Source organism: Carica papaya, chromosome 3 (assembly GCF_054855325.1).
Source record: "Carica papaya isolate Zhongbai chromosome 3, ASM5485532v1, whole genome shotgun sequence".
NCBI classification, from domain to species: Eukaryota; Viridiplantae; Streptophyta; class Magnoliopsida; order Brassicales; family Caricaceae; genus Carica; species Carica papaya.
In genome coordinates, this window is record NC_142311.1 from 6249307 (window position 1) to 6274283 (window position 24977).

At 37.2% G+C, this 24977-nt stretch overlaps 1 protein-coding gene and 1 long non-coding RNA gene across 3 annotated transcripts; one reads left to right on the forward strand and one right to left on the reverse strand.

Moving 5' to 3' along the window:
• Positions 1 to 67: 67 nt before the first annotated feature.
• On the reverse strand, positions 68 to 24098 carry LOC110813985 (histone-lysine N-methyltransferase family member SUVH2-like). Of its 2 annotated transcripts, XM_088215318.1 has the most exons (3): positions 21733 to 24097; positions 647 to 1224; positions 68 to 542 (listed from the first exon to the last, which is right to left on the reverse strand). In XM_088215318.1, exon 1 carries the CDS (start codon positions 23847 to 23849, stop codon positions 21798 to 21800), a length of 2052 nt encoding a protein of 683 aa, XP_088071444.1. In that variant the 5' UTR covers positions 23850 to 24097; the 3' UTR covers positions 68 to 542; positions 647 to 1224; positions 21733 to 21797. The 2 variants fall into 2 exon arrangements, with proteins under 2 accessions (XP_088071444.1, XP_021911745.2); XM_022056053.2 differs by lacking the exons at positions 68 to 542; positions 647 to 1224 and adding an exon at positions 20426 to 20543 and having other exon boundaries at positions 21733 to 24098.
• LOC148266639 (uncharacterized) lies at positions 1220 to 10204 on the forward strand. Its single transcript, XR_015817654.1, has 2 exons — positions 1220 to 1634; positions 9581 to 10204. It is a non-coding gene; the product is annotated as an uncharacterized LOC148266639 (long non-coding RNA).
• Positions 24099 to 24977: the final 879 nt, after the last annotated feature.

Consider the following 24977-nt stretch of genomic DNA (forward strand, 5'->3'; position numbering starts at 1 on the left):
ATAATTTTTAAAATGTGTGTGTGTGTGTGTGTATACATGTAATCATCAAGGTAGATGACATAGGATGTAAACAAATTAAATCATTGTTTCCATTTATTTGAGTATCGTAATTACAGTTTTCTTGTCATAGAATTGAAAATAATATACTTTTAAAATCACAGACGTTTTTGTTTCAAAAGAAGCTGTTTTGACAACTAAATATTTTTTTCTTTAATACATGACAATTAAAAATAAATACTCAAAATCTTGAAATATTCTAAATAAGTTTGGTTCAAAATATCTTAAGACATATATATTATCTACACCCTGGAAAGTTGCAGGCGCAGTAAACATGACAAATTTTCAGCTGGCAGGGTAAGTTTTTCATGACTGACTTCATCCAGGAAATGCAATAAGGATGAGTGTTTAATGATCTATACTGCTTGGCTTCAGTATCCACTACCGCAGCAGCTGCAGCAGACGGCCTTCCGAACTGCTTATTTAAACCATTTCTCTCCCTCCAACAATGACTTAAATTTTAGGAGGAAAAAAGAAAGGCATACCTACCAGGAAAAAGAACCAAAATATTAAAAAATAAAAAGAAATTCAAAAGACAGATATGTACATTTCTGCATTTCCAGCATCATGTTATTTGCATGGAGCTTACATGGTGCCAACTCCTCATTCCTTGTTTGATGCTGAATCTCCGAGAATCATTCTCCGGGAATCAGAATCAAACCTCCTTGCTCATCCCCATTTTTTTGAAGAAACAATTTACAGCTGAAACTTACATTTTTCATACAAATTCCTGTACACAATTGTCTACTCCAGTCAAATTCAGTATTTACAAAATGAAAGTACAGGATTCACGCAGTCTGCATGTAAGCTTTCAAAACCTCACAGCAAGTTCAGCAACCGATCGCAACAGACTGATGGTTACAACGGCTTCATCTACATTTCTGAAATGGGGTATTAATGTCAAAAGGTCAGTGATATCACCATAGTACTCGAGCTGATTTCCATCTTACACCATTCATTTCCCGTTTCTCTTCACCTTTTTGAAGCTTTTTGTAGCATGAGCTAAAAGCAACAAAACAAGGTGATAAAACCACTACAGCAAAGCTGTCATCAATGCCACTTTAATCATGTCTTAGTAAATTTGTAGCAATTACTTGTAACAGACGAGATGAGGCCAAAAATTAAGATAATCAGGCCAGTAATATGTTCTGGCGTGTCAATTCCCACCTGCAAGGAAAAAGATTCCTTAGCTATAATGAGATGCAACTATAAGACTGCTAGAAACTAAAGGCAAGTAACAGTTCACCAAATGTTTACTACCACTTCACATTCTTTTAAAACATGAAAAAACAATTGCAAAAAGTGTGAAGATAGTTAAATGTGTATTTTATTGAATATTAAACCCTATATATCCAAGTTTTTTAAAATAGAAAAAATAAACCATTAATTATATTAATTATATATGGTATGTTTTACTCTAATGCTCTTTAACCTAATGACAAACTCTCTTTAACACTCCCCCTCAAATTGATAGATAAATATTGTTCATCCTCAGCTTGCTAATAATAGTGCGCATGTTAGATTGTTTGACTTTTAATCAACACATTTGCAAGCTAAGAGCTAGTCGGCATATACAGGTACATTCGCCGTCTATTTTTTCTTTGATGAAATGTTTGCCAACTTCAATATATTTGGCTCCATCATGTTGCACCCGGTTATGGGCAATGCTTACGGCCAATTTATTTTCACAGTATACGTACATGAAGTTGTTCTCATGCGATTTTTAGATCTTCTAAAATTCTCTTTAACTATAGTAATTCACATACTCTTTGAGCTATTGCTTGAAATTCTAATTTTGCAATCAACCTTACAACTACATTTTGCTTCTTACTCCTCCACATATCCACGTTACTCCTAAAGAAGATACAATAACTCGTAATAGGTCTTCTATCCACCATTGATTCTATGTAGTCTACATCCGTATAGACTTCTATGAGTAATTTGTCATTCTTTCTAAATATTATCATCTCTCATATGACCATTTTAGGTAATGCAACACTCTATAGGTTGTCTGTAAGTATACTTCTTTATGGTTGTGCATGAACTGACTTATGACACTTAATTCCGTAGGTTATTTCAAAAATAAAATACTTAATGGCGTAGGTGATATCAGATCTTGTATGTAACAAGTATATCAGTCTCCCAACTAATCTCTAACACATTTTCTTATCTCCTAACTTATCATCTTCTATCTGTCCTAGTTTATGATTGAAATCTTTAGGAGTACTAACTGACTTACATGCTAGTTTGTTTATACCTCTTAATAAGTCATGAAAGTATTTCTGGGAGATAAAGATCCTTATTTTAAGCGGGCGACTTCAACTCTCAGAAAGTACTTTCAATTACCTAATTTCTTGATTTTGAATTCTCTAATTAAACATCACTTAAACGTCAATTTACCTTTTTCATCATTCCTTTGTTATAATAATATCATTAACAGTTACTAAGAGCGCGATAAATCCCCTTATCTCAAAATTCTTGATAAATAAAGTGCGGTCTCCTTGAGTTGCTTGTCTCCCAAGCCTGTCATTGCCCTTGAAAATCTACAAAACTATGTTCTAGGCGATTGTTTAAATACATAAAATGTCTTCTTCAATTCACAAACTTTATACGGTCCTACCCTCTGTTATAGTTGCTAATCAAAATAAGTAGCTAAAGATAGCAAGATCCACACCGTGTTCATGTGGCAGTAAGTATAGTTCTTGAGAACATATGTAGCAGTAAGAACGTTTCACCTTAATATTGTTTTGGGATATGATTTTAAAATATAAAAACTCTATCGGTCAACAAGAAGGTAACAATTCTGACGTTCCGCCACTTTGTTCTATTGTGGAGTGTAGAAGTATGACCATTCATGGATAATCTCCTTTTAGTGGAAAAATGAGGAGATTGTGTGATTAGAAAAGTATTTTACATTATAAGTGTGAAATCATTTTATATGAATTCTAAATTGGGTTTTTACCATTTTGCAAAAATGGGGCATTATGTGGCTACCATCTGATTTGGATTTTGAGTACAAAAATCTATGTAATATTAGTGCAATCACCAATAAACTACACAAACAATCGAGCCCAAGAAATATTGAGAATATGAGATAACTTCCAAATATCACTATGGATTAAAGAAAATGGAATCATACTTCTTTTATTGTTGTTAGAAAATTGCACATGCTTATGTTTGGCTAACTCACATAAATCGCTACGTGAATTCCCATATCAAAATTTTTAAATAACAGAGAAAACATAACATTTGAAATGAAAAAGAATGGATGGCCAAGAAATTTATGGTAGAGCCAGAACTTGTGTGGTTAGGGTTGGTGGAAATAGCAAAAAGAGTTCACCATATGTATCAAAGTAATATAATCTGTTTCTAATCTCAGTACGTCCAATCATTTACCCGAGTTCTAATGAAGTTAGAAAGAGAAAAAAAGAATGTTACCTTGCAATTCAAATTTTGTGATAATTTGATGGCTAACACAAGATTTGTACATAGTTTAAGAACATGCAACACATTTTTAAGAACAGGTAGGACTCAGCTTGATGTGGTCCTTCCTAGCAATGTGCCTAGAGAATCATCCATCGTGATTATTGTCCTACTACTGGGGCATGACACATACATATAAAAGTATTTAAAAGTATTTGTCACATTATCAGTGGCCCTGAATCTACTATCTATGAGTTTCTAAACGGTCGATATAATACATTAAAACCATGCAAGAAAAAAGATATGTCTGAGTGTTTCATCTAACCTGTACCTGTGGATTTCTAAAGATCTTCTAATCTGCTTTACAATCATTTTATCTCAGCCTTAAATTCCCTGAGATCACTAATTTGGTCTTCCCCCTTCTGATGGGCCATATAGGCTATCTATGAGACTTTTGTAGAGTGCTCTGTAACAACAATCCTTGCTTGAGGTATTGAGTTTGTCATGGAGTTCCAAACATTTAGTTTTGGTGGCTGACATTTTGCAAAAAGTACACCAAATATTATTCCTATTATTGACAATGAGCTTGAAATTTCCTGCTTGGCTTAGCTCCTTTATCTGTTGGCATGGGTTGGGGCCTTTGGAGATTAGTGTTGAGCTGGTGGTTGACCTAAATTCTAATATGATCTCTCCTACTCTCTTCTGCTAATACAATAGTAATTGCCTCATTTCGTAATGATATTTCGTCTTTACTTAAGATTTGAATCCGTACTTGATCAAACTCCTGTTTGAGACTTGCCAAAAACTTATAAGCCCGATATTTATCCACAAACTATTTTAGGCAGGCTGCATTCTTACTGCAGCCTATTGTGAGACCCCAATACAGACCCAATTATTGTCACCAACCTTTCAACATGTTAGAACATTTAATGACTAACCTGCTTTCTTACTTTATGCACTATATCTTAACATTCAAGTCATAAATTTGAACTGCATCTTTGATTTTAGAATTGATTTCCCTAATTGCATCCCCTCCTCCTTTGGTGGTAGACAATAACAAAACTGTTTTACTTATCTCTTGCTACATAGAGTCCTGAAGCGCGCTTCCTCATCCCATGCGTCAAAGATGGGATCCCTTGATTTTGGTCCAGCGGCTAAGCTTTTCTTTTCTCTTGAGAGAGATCCAAATCAATTGCAACCAACTCAAGGGTCCTTCCTAGTAAAGCAATAAGCAGCCTAGATTGGCTGAAATTCGGTGTTGTATTGGGTAAGGTTTCCCATGTGAGAATTTATTCATGTACTTTGGATGTAATCTCCAACATATTTAAGAGTTGTACGACAATTAAGGCTAAAAGGTCACGGGAAAAATGTTACCAGTAAACAAAGCAGTTGTGTCTTGGACAGAAGCACCACCTAGAGCGATTGAGCAGGACAGAACCTGGACAGGACTTAGACGCGCATAGCAGGATTAGTCATGTGTTGGTCTGTAATAATTGAAAAAAAAAAAAAAAAGAGGAAAAGGGGAGGGAAACGATGCCGTTTTAAAGAGGAGAAAACAACGTCGTTTTGCAGATGGGAGAAAACGACGTCCTTTTGAAAAAGAAAAAACGACATCGTTATGCAAGGGGGAATACGACGCCGTTTTGAGGAAACTGGTGGGATATAAATAGGGGGCGGGGAAGGAAGGAAAAAAAAAGGAAAGAAAAAGAAAAAAAAGGACAAAGAACAGAGGAAGAAGGGGGCAGGAAAGAGAAAGAGGAGAGGAAGGAAGGTTCCAGAAGGAGAGAGAAGGGAAGTGGAGCGAAGAGAAGAGGAGACCGCGGAAGGTGATAGCGCGATCGACAGGAAGAAGGAAGAAGGAAGATGGAAATGGGAGGTACGGTAATATATTTCAAATACGTGTGTTGATTTGAGATTTGAAATGTGGATGAGAAATTTGAAGGTGTGGTGTGTGTTTGTGAATACTTACGGAGGTGGCAGTGTACGGAGGAGGCGGTGTAGGGTAAGTGTGGGCGATAAGGCGTGTGGAAGGAAGTTGGCCGCGTGAGAACCGCGGGAGGAGAGAGAAAGAAGGTGACGGTGCGGGGGAGGTCCGAGAGAGATGGAGGAGTGTGGAGTGAGTGGAGGCCAGGAGAGAGAGAGGTTGGCAGTGCGAGTGGAATCCGAGAGAGAGGTAAGGGTGGGGAGTGAGTGGAGGCCGAGAGAGAGAGAGAGGTTGGCGGTGTGAGTGGAGTCCGAGAGTGAGGTAAGGATGTGGAGTGAGTGGAGGCCGGGAGAGAGAGAAGGGTTGGCGGTGTGAGTGGAGGCCGAGAGAGAAGTAGGGGTGTGGAGTGAGTGGAGGCCGAGAGAGAGAAAGATGTGCGATGTTAGTGAGTGGTGTGAGAGGGAGCTGGATTGTGTGAGCGACGCGGGAGGAGAGAGAAAGATGTAGTGGCTATGAGGACGAAGTCCGAGAGAGAGGTAGGGAGGTGAAGTGAGTGAAAGCCGGGGGAGGGAAGGATCCGCGGCGGGAGTGAGGTACATGAGGGAGTGGAGTGGGATTGCTGGAGCCTTGGGGTGTAGGCAGTGTAAGTAGAGTCCGTGGCGGCAGGGGAAAGACGGCGTGAGTGGGGACTCCTAGAGTATGTCGTAGGTAGGGGGCAAAGAGGAGCAGTGGGAGAGAATGATCAGCGTGTGTGTGCGTGGCCCGTTAGGGGTCGGTAGGGGGACGATGGTTGCCGAGGTTGGTGACGAAAGTGAATGAAACTGGTATGCGTGCGTGGCCTGGTAGAGGTCGAGAGGTAGCTGATGGTCGCCGATGTTGGTGACGGGAGAGAATGATCAGAGTGTGTGTGTGTGGCCTGGTAGGGGTCGATAGGTGGTTAATGGTCGCCGATGTTGGTGACGGGAGAGAATGATCGGAGTGTGTGTGTGGCCCGATAGGGGTCGGTAAGTGGATGATGGTCGCCGATGTTGGTACGAAAGTGAATGAAAATAGTGTGCGTGCGTAGCCCAGTGGGGGTCGAGAGGTGGTTAATGGTCGCTGATGTTGGTGACGGGAGAGAATGATCGGAGTGTGTGCATGTGGCCCGATAGGGGTCGGTAGGTGGATGATGGTCGCCGATGTTGGTGACAAAAGTGAATGAAAATAGTGTGCATGCGTGGCCCAATGGGGGTCGATAAGTGGTTAATGGTCGTCGATCTTGGTGGTGGGGGGCATCACTGGCACGCCTGGGGTGGCGTTGGGGGACGGAAACCAAGGGTATGTAGGACTGTGGGATACCGGGGGGGGTACTTGGGTTAAGTAGTGAACCGGTGGTAGAGGCATGGGGTTTTATATTGTTGCATCTCACACCTGTGTTTTGATATTTACTGTACTGTGTTAAATGAACTCACTCTTTACTCTTTACAGATGATGTAGGAACAGAGTCCGGATCGAAGTTGCTGGCGTCCGAACCTAGTGTGTAAAATAACAGGATAAAGATTTTCGTTTCTTTTGGCAGAATAGAATGTGTAACAATTGATGGCAGCATAGATATTGAGTACGGTTGTATTGTATGAGATGTCTTGTGCATGATAGTAGGTTTATCTGAATCATTGAATAAGGGATCGTGATAGTGTTTCCTTGTGCATGACCGATTAATTATGGAATTAGTTGTTTGGTTGATTACGCCCTAAACGTGAAAAGAAGGAAAAAAAAAAATGGGCGTTACATGATCTTTGCACAGCTGCTGGTGTGCAACCAAGGAGGCTAGGTGCATGGCTATAACAGGGTTGCCCAAGCAGGGACTGTGCAGGTGTAGGCTTGCCGTTCTTAATGACTGGCGACTGGAGACTGGCAGCTGAGCAATTCCTTTTTGTTGCTTCTGGCCATGAGGTTTTTGCAGCTAGGGCCAGTTATGAAGGTCATCTTGTGTTGGAGATGGTCAGTCTGTGGTGGTTAGCAGTTAGAGATGTAACACCCAATAATTTCTTTTATTTTTATTTTTTATTTTTAAATATAGTTATTTATTTATTTAATTTATTTAAAATTATTTTATTTTATTTTATTTTAATAAAAAAAGAATAAAAAATTTGTTAAGAATTAAATTAAAAAAAAAATTTGGAAAAAATTGGTGAAATTTTGAATTTTGGGAATATTTTTGAAAGAAAAATCGAAAACCAGTAGTCAAAACGCAATTTAGAAAAATTGCGCCACGTCAAATGCTCGATCAGTAGCCCCGACCAACCAGGACGCGTCAGGTGGCAGAGGCGTTGACGTGAGAGGCCACGTGGGCAATCCGCGTGCGCGCGATCGAACGACTGAGGTCCGTTCCCGCGCGCACGGACGACCTAGATTGAAATCGCGCGCGGACAGACCAGATTAAATCGCGATGAACAGTGCAGATTCACTCCCTATTTAATCGCGATCGGACGGTCCAAATAAAAAACGATGGACGGCCCAGATCAAAAGTGGATGGGTATAAATAACCCCATCTGCACCCAAACCCTTACCTTAGCCGCCAGAACCCCTCGCCAGAGAAGACAACCCAGCCGTCGGGGAGCCGACCGCCGCCACCTACCGCAGCACCAGAGCAATTTCCGACTGCCAAACGAGGTAAAAATTTTACCCTTTGCTCAAAATTTAATTTTAAACACACCCATGATCAAATCGGAGCAAAAAGACCGGCTGATTGGCCGAAAAACGCTGGCAAAGCCCGCGGGGTATTTCGAAAAACGCCTCCGATAAAGCCCTCACCGATTCTCGTTCGATGTGATTTTTCCACCGTTGTGATCACCGTTTCCTTCTCAACAAGTTGACCGAAGCAAAACACCCAATCGCAACGTGAGCAGGAGGAGCCGCGACACTGGAGAGCCCCGCCACCGGTGAGTTTCGATTTTCTACGTTTTTTCGGCCAACCGAGAGCCCTAAGTGTGTTTTCTCGCAGGAACTTATGCAAATTTGGCTGAGTTCGGCCAAAAACAGCCAACCCAAGACGGATCGTCGTGCTGGATTTTCGAAATTGGCCGAGTAGGCCCTGGAACTGACTTTTGGGTTTATTTGGGACATTTATAGGTACCGTAAGCGCGTTTCAATTCCGAAAAAAAAATTAGAGAACTCAGCGACCGTTCGTAGGCGCAGTAAACCATTTAGTTTTTTCAGCGTCAAATCAAGTAAGGACCTCTCACCCTATTTCCTATCATAAATTTGAAGTTTGAATAAATAATAATACGGTCTTTTGTACAAATTAAATATGTGTATAATTAATTACGGATTGCTAATGGAGCCTGAATCGGACATTATTTTCTGTTGATTTCTGTTGATTTATTTTACAATCTAAAAGCATGATGGTATCTGGTTTATCTTCTTTATAGTTTAAATGCATGTATTACTGTCTTACTTGATCACTATTTGATTTTGCGATTTAAGATATGATTGCATCATCATATGCATGTTCATTTGTTTATGTATTATGTTTGATTTGGTAACGGGAACTAAGGGAAAACAAGAAATGGGTGTGATCAAATAAAACAGATAAGACGACAGCCTCACTAGATATCCTGAGAGATGGTGGACGGACCGGGTTCATATGAAATTCTACCGTGAACCTTGTCTCATACCGGACGGGGTAGAGAGACTTGTCATTTGGGCGCTCATACCAGACGGAGTATGGAGACGGTCCACTTCACCCTCATACCGGATGGGGTATTGAGGTTTAATATCTTGGTGCACATACCGGACGGGGTATGGGGACGGCTCTGTAATTAAGACTATTAAAAAAGATTGTTCACGTGTAGCGAGAACACCCCTATGGATCCCCATGGATACTAGTGGGTTGGTGAAACGAGAAATGGTTATGATTTAGTTATTGTTAATGAATATAAATTTATGATATGTTCTATGTTACGGATTGTGCATGAAATTATGATATGTATGATGTTATTGTCTCTATAGGTTATTTTCATAAATTCCACAATGGTAAGTGAATTGTAAATGATTTTACGATTGATAAACAAATTTGTTAAATTTAGTGCTCCATTAGTTGTTTTGATTTTCTATCAACCTTTACTTCTGTGCTGGTGTTATAGTGTGATATCCTTACTGAACTAGCGTAACTCACCCCTTATTTAACCATTTCAGATCAAGAGAACCTGATTTCCGAGTACGATCCAGTAGATGCTAGATACTTTGTATTTTCTTTTACTTTTCTCATTTCTTGTGTTTCTTTCAGAGAATTCATTCCGTTATATTTGTTTAGTACTTTTAAGTTATTATGTAAAGGATGTAAACCTTAACCTTTTATTTCGCTTCCGCACTTAAATTATTATATATTTCTGTTTGGATTTCCGGGGTCGTTATAAGAGAAGTGGTGGTTGTGTGACCTAGATCGGGTTGGAGGCAAACACATGACAGGGGACAGGTGCGGTTGGACTACATGACTGCAGGTGCGGCTGGACTGTGCGACAATAGGACTGGTAGAGGCGAGCCACCAATCTGATGGTATAGGAGGCCGCTGTTGGTTGCAGGAGAAGTCATCGCAGCTTGTGGCTCTGTTTTCTCTGGTTGATGTCCATGATGAAAGCCCACTTGACTGTTGAAAATCATAGGTTGTGGTGGCCAGCTATAAAAACGTTGGACTCTGATCTTTAGAGGTTCTCTCATTTCGGCAATAAAAACTTAATAGGGTTTGTAAAAGAGTTTATGATTTCTTAACTTAGAGTTCTGATACTACATGAAAAATAGTTAAATGTGTATTTTATTAAATATTATAGTTTTATATATATATATATATATATATATATATAAGTTTTCTAAAATAGAAAAGGAAATGGATCATTAATCACATAGGGTGTATTTTACTTTAATACTCTTTAACCTAATTACATACTCCCTTTAACCTAATTATATACTCTCTTTAATAAAAAGAAATGTTTGTCAAATGACCACTTGGTAGCTTTTGAGAACCAAAACATAAGATTTTCAATTACTCAAGCATCCAACCACAGTTGACAGCATTGAACTTAAGGTGAACATGAACTATGCCCACAAATAAATAAGACAAATACATCAAAACTATCAAGTGACCCATGAACGTGATGCTATATTTTTGAAATGAAGTTTACTTGTGAATTCATTTGGAAATCCAAACATTTTAAGCATGCGCAAAAATTTCTTGCATAAATGATGAAATTTAAATCGAATATACTAGGAGTTATATTTTTATCATTTTGTAAGAGTTTTCCATCATATCGTAGTTAAAATCGCTGTAGTTCTCCAATTAAATTCCATAAATGAAGTTTGTTTTTTCCTAACATATCCTAAATGTGAAAAAACCTCCAAACTGCTCACTGCATTTAACACGGAACTGTTTCTTGAGGCCTGCCTTGAGAAGCAGCCAAGAATGCCCTGGCAAGCTTCTAATGAGAAAAAATCATGCACAAATTGTGAACAACCATTTACAAGTGGCAAATAGCCAACAAAGGAGATAATTTTAACCTACAATAATCATGAATATGAGACTGCAAATTGCTTCCAAGGAAGTGACCATCAAAGATCAGCGAGAAAATTAAGAGGGAGAAAAAAACAAAAATTTGTAAACATCTAGATAAACATCTTGCACTTAAACATGAAGCATTTTTTTTTTTTTGATGAAAGTGAGTGAGTATATTTATTAAGGACGCCAAGGAAGCGTAACCCATGTACACGTAGAAAGGAACACTTGAACATTAAGCATGGGCAGTGCCCTACAACCCTTTTTTTTTTTTTTTGAGATTAAAAGAATGAAACTAATAAAAAGACACCAAGGGGATGTTGCCCATTTACAAAATATTTACATCACAGTTAAAGTATCAATGATTTTTCCAAAATCATCCCATCTATATAAGTCATGATCCAAAATCAAAGAACCAAAGACGTGTATCTATTTATTTCTAATTTTTTCTAACTCCCTCTCACACTTATCAAAAGCTCTACTATTCCTTCCTTCCCAAGCTACCCAAAATATAGTTAATGGAATAAGAGTTATAAATTTATTCTTTGTACATATCCCACCAAACCCATAACTCATCCCTCATTGACCCTGCTATAACCCAATTAATCTCAAGAAGGCCGCAACCATTGTTGATATGCTATATACCACCGGGCACCATAGGAGAATGTGGTTACAAATCTCACAGTCTTTCTTACATAAGTAGCATCCATTGACCATAGTTTTACCCATTCTCATAAGATTATCAATAGTTAGAATACATTCTCTTCCCACTTCCCAAGCAAAGAAAGTAATTCTAGGTGATACCTTCGCCTTCCATAAGTAGCATCCATTGATCATAGTTTTACCCATTCTCATAAGATTATCAATAGTTAGAATACATTCTCTTCCCGCTTCCCAAGCAAAGAAAGTAATTCTAGGTGGTACCTTCGCCTTCCAAATCTGTCTCGCAGGGAACTGGTCCAACCCCACCCCCTCCTTTCTCATCAAGTAGTTATAATAAGATTTAACAGTGAAATCCCCTTCCTTCCTGAGCTTCCACCCACACATGTCTCTGTTGTCACTCATCTGCATACTGGATAGAATCTGTGGCATCTCCTCATATTCCCCAACCTCCCAATCATTAAGGTTTCTAGACACGTGCACATGCCATTCTCTTCTCCCACTCATCCCACATATTCCTCCTCAACCACCATGTTCTTATCTTGTGCAATAGCAAAGATCCTTGGGAATTGGCTTTGAGGCTATCCCTACCAATCCATTCATTTTTCCGTAACGAAATTTTATTACCCCTACCCACCTTCCAATGAATGCATTCCTGGAATTTTTATCTCCCCATACCAATCTTCCTCCATAGTCCTAGACCATGAGGTCTCACTGCCTCTCTATCAATCCCTCATCTATCATCACCTCTCCATCTAGCATCAAATTTTTTAAAAGACGAGTGTAACACGAAAACTTCTTAGGAGGTCAGCCATTCTAGTAATACTTGCCCCCAAGCAACTATCGTTCATTCAAAAATTATAATTATTAAATTTTAATTTCCTTATTCTGAAGTATTGAATGGAAATTTGTGCCTCACAACATTTTTTTGGTAAAACTACCTCACCATATGTGGAGCTATTACTAGCTATCTATGGTTATCATATTGCTATGTTTGACTCTACTTTGCTGCCATCTTCGACTATCATTTCCTGCAATCTTTTGTAATCAACGGTTGATGCAGATAATTATCCACGGTTGCAACCATTGACCATTATTTGCTGCCATCTTTTGTTATCCATGGTTTCTGTCATTGAATACTTTTTGCTAACATCTTTAGCTATCTACAGTTGCTGCATGATTGCCTATCACCTTATGTCACATGTTAATCAATATTTGACAAAAGCAATTGATATTCAACAAATGGAGATTGACGATAACAGTAATCATGAATACTCAAAAACAGCAAATAAAACGGCAACCATGGATAGCCGAAAATGGCAACGAACTATAATAATATGGGACAACCAAGAACTATGGCTACCCAAAGACAAAAATAAGTGATAGCTCTATGTAAAAATCTTGCATCCATAGATAGCTACACATTCTGGTGCCACAGAACCCCCTTATTTGATATATCAATTTTAATCTTAAAGCTACTCTCTACTCATTGAGCCAGAAAAGAGAACTGCCCTCTACTTATAAAATTTGAAAATCATCAAATAGAAACATTTTAAAAGACAATGAAGCCATCCACTCAGCCCCAACAGAAACAGACAAAATGCTACAACAAAAATGGTAAACATCAAGGATAGGAACATAAATATCTAAAGCAAGAAAATACTTCATGACAACTCGGATCCTTCTTAAAACAACTAACTCATAAAGAACAAATGCATAATCAATAGAAAGATTAAAACAAATCCCAGAAAATTAAGAATTTTAGAGAACAAAGATGAAATATTGCACTAATAAGGTTACAAAACCCAAAGTCCATTAAATTGTATGATCGAAGCACTTCTGCCATGCTATTGGTCTTTCTTTGCACTAAACATTTGGGAGAACATATGCCATTATGTTCATTGATTGATCTTTCGACACCAAATATGTGATATCACATATCCCAAATAAAAATTTGTTTGGGAAAAGAAATTGGTATAATTCGTGACTTGATGATTCCACCAGCACAAAACAATTACGATCTGGAAATCAAAGGCGCCTCCCAGAATAGTTTTTTTTTTGCTTGGGAGGCTAGCTGGGAGAGCATATTGACCATTAATAAACTGACGACTAGAGACCAGATTTTGGTTAACAGGTGTTATTTATGCATGAAAGCGGCGGAATCTTGCAATCACACCCTCCTATGGTGCTCTGCAGCTTATTGTGGAGCATGATCTATGGACTATTGGGGATCCATTGGGTGATGGCGGGGAATGTCAAAGAGGAGATTTGCGCGTGGGATGGGGTAGGCATGAAAAGAGAGATCGCAAAATTGATTCACTTGATTATTTTCTGAGTCATTTGGAAAGAAAGAAACTTAGGAGCTTTTGAGGATAATGAGGTAGGGGCTTATAGGTTGAGAGATAGATGGTACCATTATTTTGGATGTATTGTGTTGGGACATAACATTATTAAGGATGAGAATTTTGGAAACATTATTGACACCCAAACTCATTTGTAAATATTTTGTACATGGGTGATACCTTCTTGATACCTTATTAATACATACTTCACACTTTTTATTTCAAAAGAAAAAGCACAAAACAATTACAATTTTCGGAGATGAATCCCAATATTGTAAATGACATCAAAGCCAACTCAAAGTCACTACTACCATGCTGCATGTGTTGACTTTGTATTCGTGTTCTGTAGGTCTAATGAGACAAATCATTGCAATTTATAACTTAAAGGCCTAAAGAGCTACAGCCCTTTAGAATTGTAGCTCTAAGCCAAGTCTTTCAAGTAGAGTTAGTGACGCCCTAATTGATGCAGAATGGGTCAGGTTCAGATTTTAACCTACTGTAGCAATAGAACTCTTATCGTTCAGAGTTAAAAGCACACACAAACCAAGGAGTAGACAAAATCAATCACACATGCATGCACATATAGATAGATAAACATTTACCGTTTATACGCTTAACAATAAGGAACCAAATATCCACTCACTGTCCAACTAACATTTGGTTAAGATAATTGTATCTCAAAGAAGAAAACTTTCCTAAAAATTGCATAATGATGTGTACCAAAGCACAATGATTATTCATCATTACTTGGGGGGTTCATGTGAACTCCTTATCCTTTATTGGGAGCTTTTTAGTGAACAGAAAGCTCTAAATAAGAAGCACAACTCAACAAGTTGTCAATTGGTACCCGTGTTTAGGAGTTGCATCATTAGATTAGATTTATCGTTCAAGTAGATGAATAAGTTGTAATCCGGTTTATTTGGGTAACATCCTCTAGGTGCTCTCATTAATAATGTATTTTCTTGTAAAAATTTATAAACTACATATCTTACAAAAGCATTACGTCTTAATTAACAATGTTCCAACCATTAAAAAAATTGACTATTTTTCTTAAGCTTGACTAGCTAATGATAAGCTCTCATGGATTTTATTTGTAAGAAATTCATAAGTTGCGCATCCAATGTGCCTTTGTAACAAAATCAAATAAACACAGGACTTCATAACTTGTGTAAAGAAATCAAGAGAGATAAATCAATCACACATATAAACATTTTTTTTAAAAGAACAATGACACAAACAAATATATACCGCCATATTAGATATATATATTACAAATTATAAGCTGAATTATCAAAGTACCAAAGTATCCATTTAATATCCAACTAATTTTCAGTGAGGCACTTGTAACCCAAAGGAAGAAACCTAGCACAAAATTATGTAATATAGGAGTGCCAGACAAAATGATGATTCATCATTACTTGGACGTATCACGCACACCCCCAGCCCTTTATTGGAAGCTTGTAGAGCTCTAAACATGAGCCATGAATAACTCAACAAGTGCAGTCAATAGCTACTACAATTTATGAGTTACATAATTCAATTGTTAGATTTAGATTTATCACATAAGTAGGTGAACAGGTAGTAATGTGGTCCGATAGCATCCTCTTGCCGCTCTTATTAGTAAGATATTTTGATAAAATTTATCAAGTAGGTATCTTACAATAAGCACCACTTCTCATTTGAACAATATTTTAAGCATAAAAACATATGCATTATTTTTCTACGGTTTGACTCACCAATTACCAGTTTTCACAGATACGTGATTTCTAACGAATTCTATGTTGCACCTTCAATATGGCATTAGAAAAAAAACCAGATAAGCCACAGGACTTCATGATAAATGCGTGCACAGACCAAGGCATAAACAAATCAATACCGCACATAAGGACATATATAGATAGACATTTTACAATTTATAAGCTCAATTACTAAAGAACCAACATAGCAATTTAAAGTCCAACTAATTTTTGGAAAGGCACTTGGACCCCAAAGGAAGAACCTTTCCCAAGGAAAGGCTCAGCTCGGCCCTAGGTGCTTACTACACACTATCGGCTTGTTAATATGCAGGTTTTTTTAGCACAGAACTAAATATCACATTCTGTTTCAAGACTATTCAGAAAATCCAAATGATTTTCCTGCTAAGTTTAATCACCACAGCCCCAGTCAGTATATCTAATTGAAATCAGTGTTTCTTTTCTTTCCTACTAAAACCATGCTTCAAAAAGAAAAGAAGATACATTTTACACAAATATCCAATTGCTGTTGCTTAGAATCCAACATAACATGTCAGATCAAGAAGTAAATTTTGTTAGACTTCAAATATTTCAAAATCATATTTCCCAATTTAACCAAGAAGAGTTTATGATGGCTTTTCTCAACAAAACTATTACCTACCCAGAAGAACACCAGCACAAAATCAAGATGATCAGATGTTGGTCTCAATTCCAAAATCATAGTATGCAGAATTAGAAAGAAGGTGAAAGCTTCGTTTTGTGTGCTATTGGAGTTGCCATTTTCACAAATACAGTCTTGCTTTTAGAAAATCAGTATTTGGTGATGCATTTATTAAGTGTCTCTTCCTAAACATTTCAATTGAAAAAAATGCATTAGCTGCTTTAAGAAAGCAACTAAGCTTATGAATTTGCTTTCAGAGAAAGCAAAAAAGACATTAATAAGTTTTTATTAATTACCAAACATATCAAAAAATTTTGGAAAAAAAAAATTAAATAAGATTTTTTGAAAAAAAAAATTGCATGAAATAAATGTAAATGCATTTGATATTTTAAGAAAGAAAATTTTTTTCTTAAATGCAACACAACTATATGAACAATATTCTGACTGTATCTACAAAGGCATAGTTACATTTAAATAATTAAGTTCGGTGATTGATTTAACTAAAAGCTTAAGCTGATAAAAAGCAATCTAGGCCTCATTATTTATATTCTTTTTTTTTAAAATAGCTTATCATTTATATTCGTAACAAGTTCCCTCACATTTAACCCTGCTAGACTAAGAGTATGGACCACTATAAGCCACCATAACTTGTGCAAAATAATAAAGTTGGGTAGCAACCAAGATTTGGATTCTAAATTTTAATCGAAATATTCATTAATTACATTTGATAGCTAATTTTCCTCCAAGTTTAAATTGATACTGAATCAGCCTAGCTGTACTATTTCCATTCTTGATAGTTGCCAAACAGAAGAATTAGGTACAACATGTTCAACAACATCTAATAGGAGACAGGTCCCAAACACCTTTGTTTTTTGACATAAGGTTTCCAAACACTGTACTTGCTTTTAACAGCGAGACCTTCTAGTCATGATAACTAGAAACAAACATTTTTCTGTAAAAACTTTTCTCTCTCAGCACAACCAAATAGAGCAAAAAGATGGACCCAAGTATAGGCCTTTACCTCCCATGGAGCCCTTTTGTGAATATTGAAAGATGAAAAAGCAATTCTAATGTCTTGTCTGCTCTAAGAACTAAATCTAACTAAAGAAATTATCTTCGCGAAAAGATATATCATAGTCCACATGTTAAGTTATCAAAGGCCCATATACATAAATTGGAATAGACACAAATACCATGCGCACATGTAAGTATGTGTATAAATGTGTACGTCCTCAGCATGTGCATGGGCACATAACAAATTTCTCATGAGGTTTGTACCCCTTCCCACAGTACTACGAAACCTTAGAGATGAAAATCGAGAATTGGACAATCTATCAACCAAACCCCAAAGGCCAGCTTAGTAAGACACAACCAGAGCTTCAGTCTCAAGAAAACAAGAAACATAGGAAGCTATTCCTCGACCTCTTTTGTAGCTATTGTCAATGGCTGTACTTCAGAGTTCTTCAAAGCACCTAGGGGCTTCAGGCAAGCAAACCTTTTCTCCTCCCTATTTCATTATCATTATGGAAGCGATACGCAGGCTGATTTCTCAGGCTAAAGAGCTCCAGATTCACTTAGTGGCTTAAGCGATCAGAGAACATGTCACTTGGGAGCTTGGGAGGCAGTGAAGCAACATTTCTCTTATGGAGGCTTGGTATCAGATCTCTTATCCTGTTCAATAAAGCACTTCCTAAGAAGTGGTTGTGGAGATTCATAATAGAGGAGAGTAATTTTGGTAGAGGGTGATCTGGGCCAAATTTGGGTTGGATGAGGGGTTGGCAGACTAAGCCTCTAAGAGCGCCATAGAGCATGAGGCTTTGGAAGAGTATCAGTACCAACAAGAATAAGCTCCACTTTATCCAGATGAGGGTTTTTTCTTGGAGGATGAAGTTTTGAAGAGATTGGTTGATGTAGAACTAATAATGGAGAATAATCGTTTTGGGAATGTTTTTTTTTTTTTAATGTAAAACAGTCAAAAAATGCATTAAAGAATCAATAGTACCAACGAATACCACCCATGTACAAAATATTTACAAGTTTGTCAAAATATCAACAATATACCCAAAATCCTCCACCCTTATGATGTCGCAACCCAGGAAAAGGGACCCAAAATAATGAAATCAGCCATCTCTAAAATAGCCAATCTCCCTTTCCACCTCATCAAATACCCTCCTATTTCTCTCTTTCCATAAAAGCCAAAAAATTGTCAAAGGGATTAGATTAGCAGACTTTTCCTTCTACAAACATTCCCCTAATACAATAATTCCTCCCTCACAGTTCCAGCAATAACCCAATTAATCCGAAGCAAGCCATAGACCATGGACAACAAACTATAGGCAATCGGACACCTAAGCAAAATATGATTACAAGATTCCACATCTTGTTTGCATAAGTAACATCTATTCACCCAATTCCGCCCCTCCTCATCAACTTGTCAGTGGTCAAGATACATTCTCTTCCCATCTCCCATGCAAAAAAAAGCAATCCTTGGAGAAGCTTTGGTCTTCAAAACCTGCTTAACAGGAAACACTATGCCATCCACAGCCCCCTTATTTATTATTTGATTGTATAAGGACTTCACCGTGAACCTGCCATCCTTGGTAAAGCTTCCACACAATCTGAGCACCATTCGAGTTCAAGTGGACATTAGTAAGCCGAGAAAGCAGTTCTTCATATTTCTCAATCTCCCAATCATTAAGACTTCTGGACACATTAATCGACCACTCTCTACTAGCTTCATCCCCCTCATAAGCTTCCTTGATGATCATAATCTTATTCCGAGCAATGGCAAAAATCTATGGAAACAGGACCTTTAGGCTCCCATCCCCCAACCAATTGAAGGAAATGATTTCCTTCTACAAATTGTTTTGGGAAATTTAACACTAAATGGAATAGGAAATTTCAATTTCCTTTTTACACAAAGAAATAGGAAATTTAATTTCTTTTTATAGTAAAAATAAAGTTCTGGAAAGTTTTTATAATCAAAGAAATAGGAAGATTTCCTATCTTCCTAATTCCTTCTATCTAACCTATTTTCCTATTTTAGTTTTTCTTTGATAACAATAAAAGAAAATAGGAGGATTTCCTAGTTTCCTTCTATTTAATTTATTTCCTATTTTAGTTTTCCTTTAGTTTATAACAAAAGGAAATAGGAAGATTTCCTAATTTCTTTCTATTTCACTTATTTTCTATTCTATAAGCTTTCTATATTTCCTATTTGGGTTTTATTTTGGTGCCTAATAAATAAGATAGCTTAGCATAGTCATTAGGTAGAGTATTCATGATTATTATTTATACATTGATATAGCGTTTTGACTATCGAGATCCAAGATCTCCGAGTTTTATTCTTAATAAAAGTTCTCTAAATTTATATTCAAGCTTTCTTTGCTCCACATCATGGGGTGTATTGTCTGCTTTGTCCTCGAGAAAAGAGGTGCATGCAAGTGAGTCCGACTCAACTGGTCATGTGGTCAAAGAATTGGACCTTGTTACCCCATTGTTCTCTCAAAAGCAAATAAGAGGAAGCTATTCAAATTCACTTGAGGCTTGAGGTATGATATAGTGGGTTTTACATGATAAAATTTATTATCCACACATAAGTAGTCTTTCATATAGTTGCGGCCTGTAAGCAATTTCTTGTTGGATATATTAATCTTCCCAACATTATCCTCACAATAACAGATATAATCCGAGCCAACAGCCAACCAGGACTGAAACTTCATCGAACTCCAGTTTAAGCAGATCATGTAAACATAAGTATCAAGGACTAAACTCTCTCATACCAAAATGATTCATTTAAGAAACTGTCATGGTTCCAAAACCTGAAGCTAACCTGGTTAACACATGGTGACACATATAAACACGTTTAACCCATTTATTTGATCATTTCTACCAGGCTAGTCAAGTTAAACCCAAATTCTGGTTTACCAAACCCAAATCAAACCTGACACATTTGTCCTGTTTACTTGTTTCGCATAAAAGATAAAGGAAATAAGAATACTACAAATCATGATTCAACCAACACAGTTAAAAACGAAATATATATCAACTACAATTCACAAAATGAATTACTAAAATATTTCAGACATAAATATACCACGAAAATATTAATATTATTATCTAGTTTATCAATGTCATATAGCAGGAGAATAAACAGCACCCGCAAGCTTAGCTAATAGTAGGTGCATCTCTCAATTACCCCTCCCTGCACAGTTTCCTATAAAAAAATAAAAAGAAAAGATTACTATAATGAGCTTAGACGAATTGCTATGTACTGTATCATTTGCTTAACCTACTTAAACTCATTTACAGAGAAGGTTAACACTTGCTCAATTGTCAACAGTTAAGTAAGATTCTTATTCTGTCGAAATAAATTGGACTCCTTTATCCCTCAAACTCATTTATACCGAAACCCAAATCTGCTGAATTTTGTATCTAAATAAGCCGTGTAATCATGTCATGTCGAACTTCTTCAGCATAACTGCCAACCTAATTGCCAACTTATACAAGTACTACCAGGTGAACACATTTTAAGTACACGATTATTTCGATTGTATAAATAATATGCTACATAAACTTTCTCCTTGATATGAAATAAATCTTAAGCATAACTACTACTGGAAATTTTCATCCACATTGATGTTTCCGCGTTCCAAAACCCTCACAAGCGATCAAACTTAAGCGAGCAAACTCTAATCCAAATTCCAATTTTCCTTTTTTTTTTTTTTAATAATCCAATCCAAATTCCAATAAACCCATTTTTGATGTGATCTTAGTACAGCAATCATTGAAGACAAACAACTAAAAGAATTATTCAAGCAATCTTTGTAAAATTAATTATGGCCACTATAGCTTCTTTTTTTTTTTTAATAAAAGAAGATTCAAACTATAGCTGTCACAAATATCCTATCATAAAAGAAGAATACAGTGGTAGACTCCAACAATACATAGAGAGGAGGTGAAGATACCTATAACAGATTTCTTTTCCCTTGGAAGAAACTACAATGAATCTAAAAGGGCTTCATTTTTCATATTATTTTAATAATCAAGACATGAATGTTATATGCACGCAAATTAAAAACCATAAAGCATTCATAAAGCATAAGTGCCAAATACATTAATAACAAAAGCAACGGTGTATAATACGACACCTAAATTTTTTGCTCTAACAGAAATTCCAAACGTCCTATTCTCTGAAATATGCTTGACTATTTGGAAACTAAACTACAGAATTGCATAAGTAAATAACATTCCAATAACAGAGAACTAATGGATACAATGTTAAATGGTACAAGTTACTATAACTAATCAAAAGTAATTATGGAATCAAAATAAGATACGATGTTAAATGGTACAAGTTACTATAAATAACCAGAAGTAATACGGAATCAAAATTTTGGGCTTACCTCGAAACATCACATCCCAACTCTGCGTTAAAACATGTCTAACTATAACACCACTTCAGAGTGACTTAGTTGCAGATGGAGAGCTTTCCGGTACATTCATCAGGAACCCCATAATCAAGGCTAAGCTCCCTTAGGGGAGGGATGTTCTCCATTGCAAAAAGCATAAGATGAGGAAACATCAGGTTATTGTGATCATGCAACACAAACTGCACCAAGACATTGGGTGTAGAACTATGGCTTATATAACAAGCAACATTTCTCATTCGTGATACATCCATCGCAAAATCCAAAGGTGGAATTGAGGGATACGATGGACGTGTATAATCAGAAAAAACCTGAGATAAATCCCCCCACTCTGCCCATTTTTCAGAAAATCGATTAGGATAAACCAAATTATCACCATTCATTGTGAAGATTTGGGATTGCTCCCTTGTCAAAGCAACCCCCGCATATTCACATATAAAAGAACCAGCTGGTATTAAGTCCAAGGATCTAACTCCCCAACCTGTTTCCCGTGATCTAAACACCTCCAATCTACTTCTCAAGCCCCTCTGACTTACACGATTGCGGCAATTTGGCGGACACTGACAGGATGCTCCACATTCAAATATTACTGGCTTCCCTCTCATCAAAAGACCATTATAATCATAAGCAAGTTCACCCCCATTCTTAGCAGCACAAAAGCAACTGTCATTACAACCTGAAACACAGTTACATCCAGTTCCACTCCCTTGACTAAATACAATTGGTGGAAAAACGGACTTCACAAGATATTCGTAAAACAATGGTTCTTGATCACTATCAATGTCATTAAAAAGAAAGACTGGAAGACTCTCCTTCTTATTGGAGATATCGAGGCTAAGATAACCCACTGGTCTGACCGAAATTGGCCTAATCCTAAGCGTCTGAGCAAACTTCATTATTGCACTACCCATCTCTGGTTGCCCATCCATTCTCAAAAGTTTATACTTATAAACACCGAATCCAGATTTTCCAACATCAAACCAACAATCAACAATCTTATACAAACCATCGTAGACATAAACCTTATTGGTAACACTATTTTCATACTTGATCCCTCTGATCACTCTTACTTCAATACCGTAATGCAAGCTCCTCTCCAATGCAAGATTTCCGCCTTCCAGCTTCTGGTGCTCGCATTGTTTAGAAAACTTGTCTTGTCCACCATGACCAGTATATATAATCATATCTCCTGCATCCTCATCGTCCTCGTACCCACCTGAAACGATAATGCTGGTTGCAATGGGCTCTCCATTCGAGCTCTTGCTCCCGGGCAGATAGTCAATTCCAGCCTGAGCTTGACCGTGCAATCCAACCACACACAATTCCATCCGAAAGAAGAACAAATCCCCAATTTCCACACCAGGAATCGAACCAACTATCCTCTTATCGCGATTTAGCCAGAGCCCACGGTCTCTCATCATAGTGGCTGACCTCAGATCCCCACGAGACCGCCTCCTGAACCCGATTCCTCGCCGGTTCTCTTGTTCCACGATTGAAAGGATTCGAAGTGATTCGTAAAGCATCCTCGTTCTCCTCACCACTTCTCGAAAATATGTCCTGTCTTTCAAGGTCAAGTTCGTTACCCGCACGAGCTCTGTAGATCTCGGGGTTTTGCGGCGGGAAACAACGACCTGGTTTAGCCGATCATCGTCAGGTACAGGGACGATTGCGCGGGAATCCGGCTCGATAACCTGAACGTCGGAGTATTGCTGGAATCGTTCAGCGAAGGCAGTGCGGAAGAGCTCCGAAAGGCGGTAGAACTCGGAGTAGACTGTCTCTTCGGCGGAGGAGATAGTAGAAGCAGCCGGGGTGGAGGGAGATGGAGATGGAGATGGAGATGGAGATGGAGATGGAGATGGAGATAGAGGGGTAATTTGGGGATTAGAGAAGAAGATAGGGACTGAATTAGGAAAGAAAGACGAGAGTGGTTCTTGGTAGCTCTGAGACTGGTGAGGGATTTCGTCGACTGGCTCAGACTTGGGCTCAATTTTGGGTGTTAACAGTGTTGGAATTGTGGTGGTAGTTGTAATGGCGGAGGTGGTAGAGTTGTCTGGGAATAGATTGAGGTCTTGAAACGGGATAATGGAGCCCATTTTCTAAAACAGAGAGAGAGAGAGAGAGAGAGAGAGAAAGACGAACTGGCTCCTTAAAGCTGGAGGAACATGAAACTAAGCGGTTCGGATTACTGGTTAGGGTTTTGCAGAGAGGGTTTTTCTTCTGTCTGCTTCTTCAAGAAATTTTCATGGCGAATTTGTGAAGAAGGAGACGAACAAGAGAGAGAGAGAGAGAGAGAGGGAGAGAGCGAGCGACATGAATAACGAAAGAACCGAGGAGAAACAGTGTTGTAAAATTTCAAAGTGATATGACCGAAATGCCCTCCAATTTGGCTTCAAATTTTTCGAAATAAGGAAATAAGACACTTCACGTAACGCTTTCCAGCATCACATAGTTAAAGATGTGGGTCCCCGCCGTAACCAATAGTAAACTGCCACGTATGTTAATATATAAGGTCAGTTGTTTGATTAATCCTCGCTTGCATGTAATGTAACATCCAGAATGGATAAAACACATAGAATTTGTATTATACATACACAAATTATAATTCCAAAAAAAAAAAAAAAAAAAATTAAGATTTAATTTCTCACATGTTATAAATAAAATTAAGATCCGTCACATCACGTATTAACACCGCTAACAATTAAGAACTATAATGTAAATTTTTTAAAAGTACAAAAAAAAATAATATAAAAATTAATTTAAATATTTTAAGATAGTATAAAAATAAAATTAGCATTTCAGTCTCGAATTTAACAATTAAATCAACGCTGTCTATGATAATAATTACCCTTAAAAACATAACATAATGTCATTATTCTAATTATTTTAATTTATACCATAAAAAAAAGGCAGTCTAATAATTCAAATTATTATGTTATATTTAAATTCATAAATATTACTTGATTTTTAGTAAAATCAGTTACTAGTCTCACACTATATTAGTAAGAAATTATAGTAATTAAATTTAATTTAATTTTAGTAAAATATAATTTTATTTTTTTAAAAAAATAATATTATCTGATAATTAAATTTTTTTCTAATTAAATTAGCCATAAACTGTCCTTTTATTAATATATATATATATATATATGTACATGTAAAAGTTTATGAACTTTTTGCCTACCAAGAAAAGCAGCACGCGCGCATCATTGTTGTTGTTGCTG

What these genes read in the sequence shown, in the direction of transcription:
- LOC110813985 (XM_088215318.1), bottom strand. Translation starts at nt 23,849, where the DNA reads ATGGGCTCCATTATCCCGTTTCAAGACCTCAATCTATTCCCAGACAAC.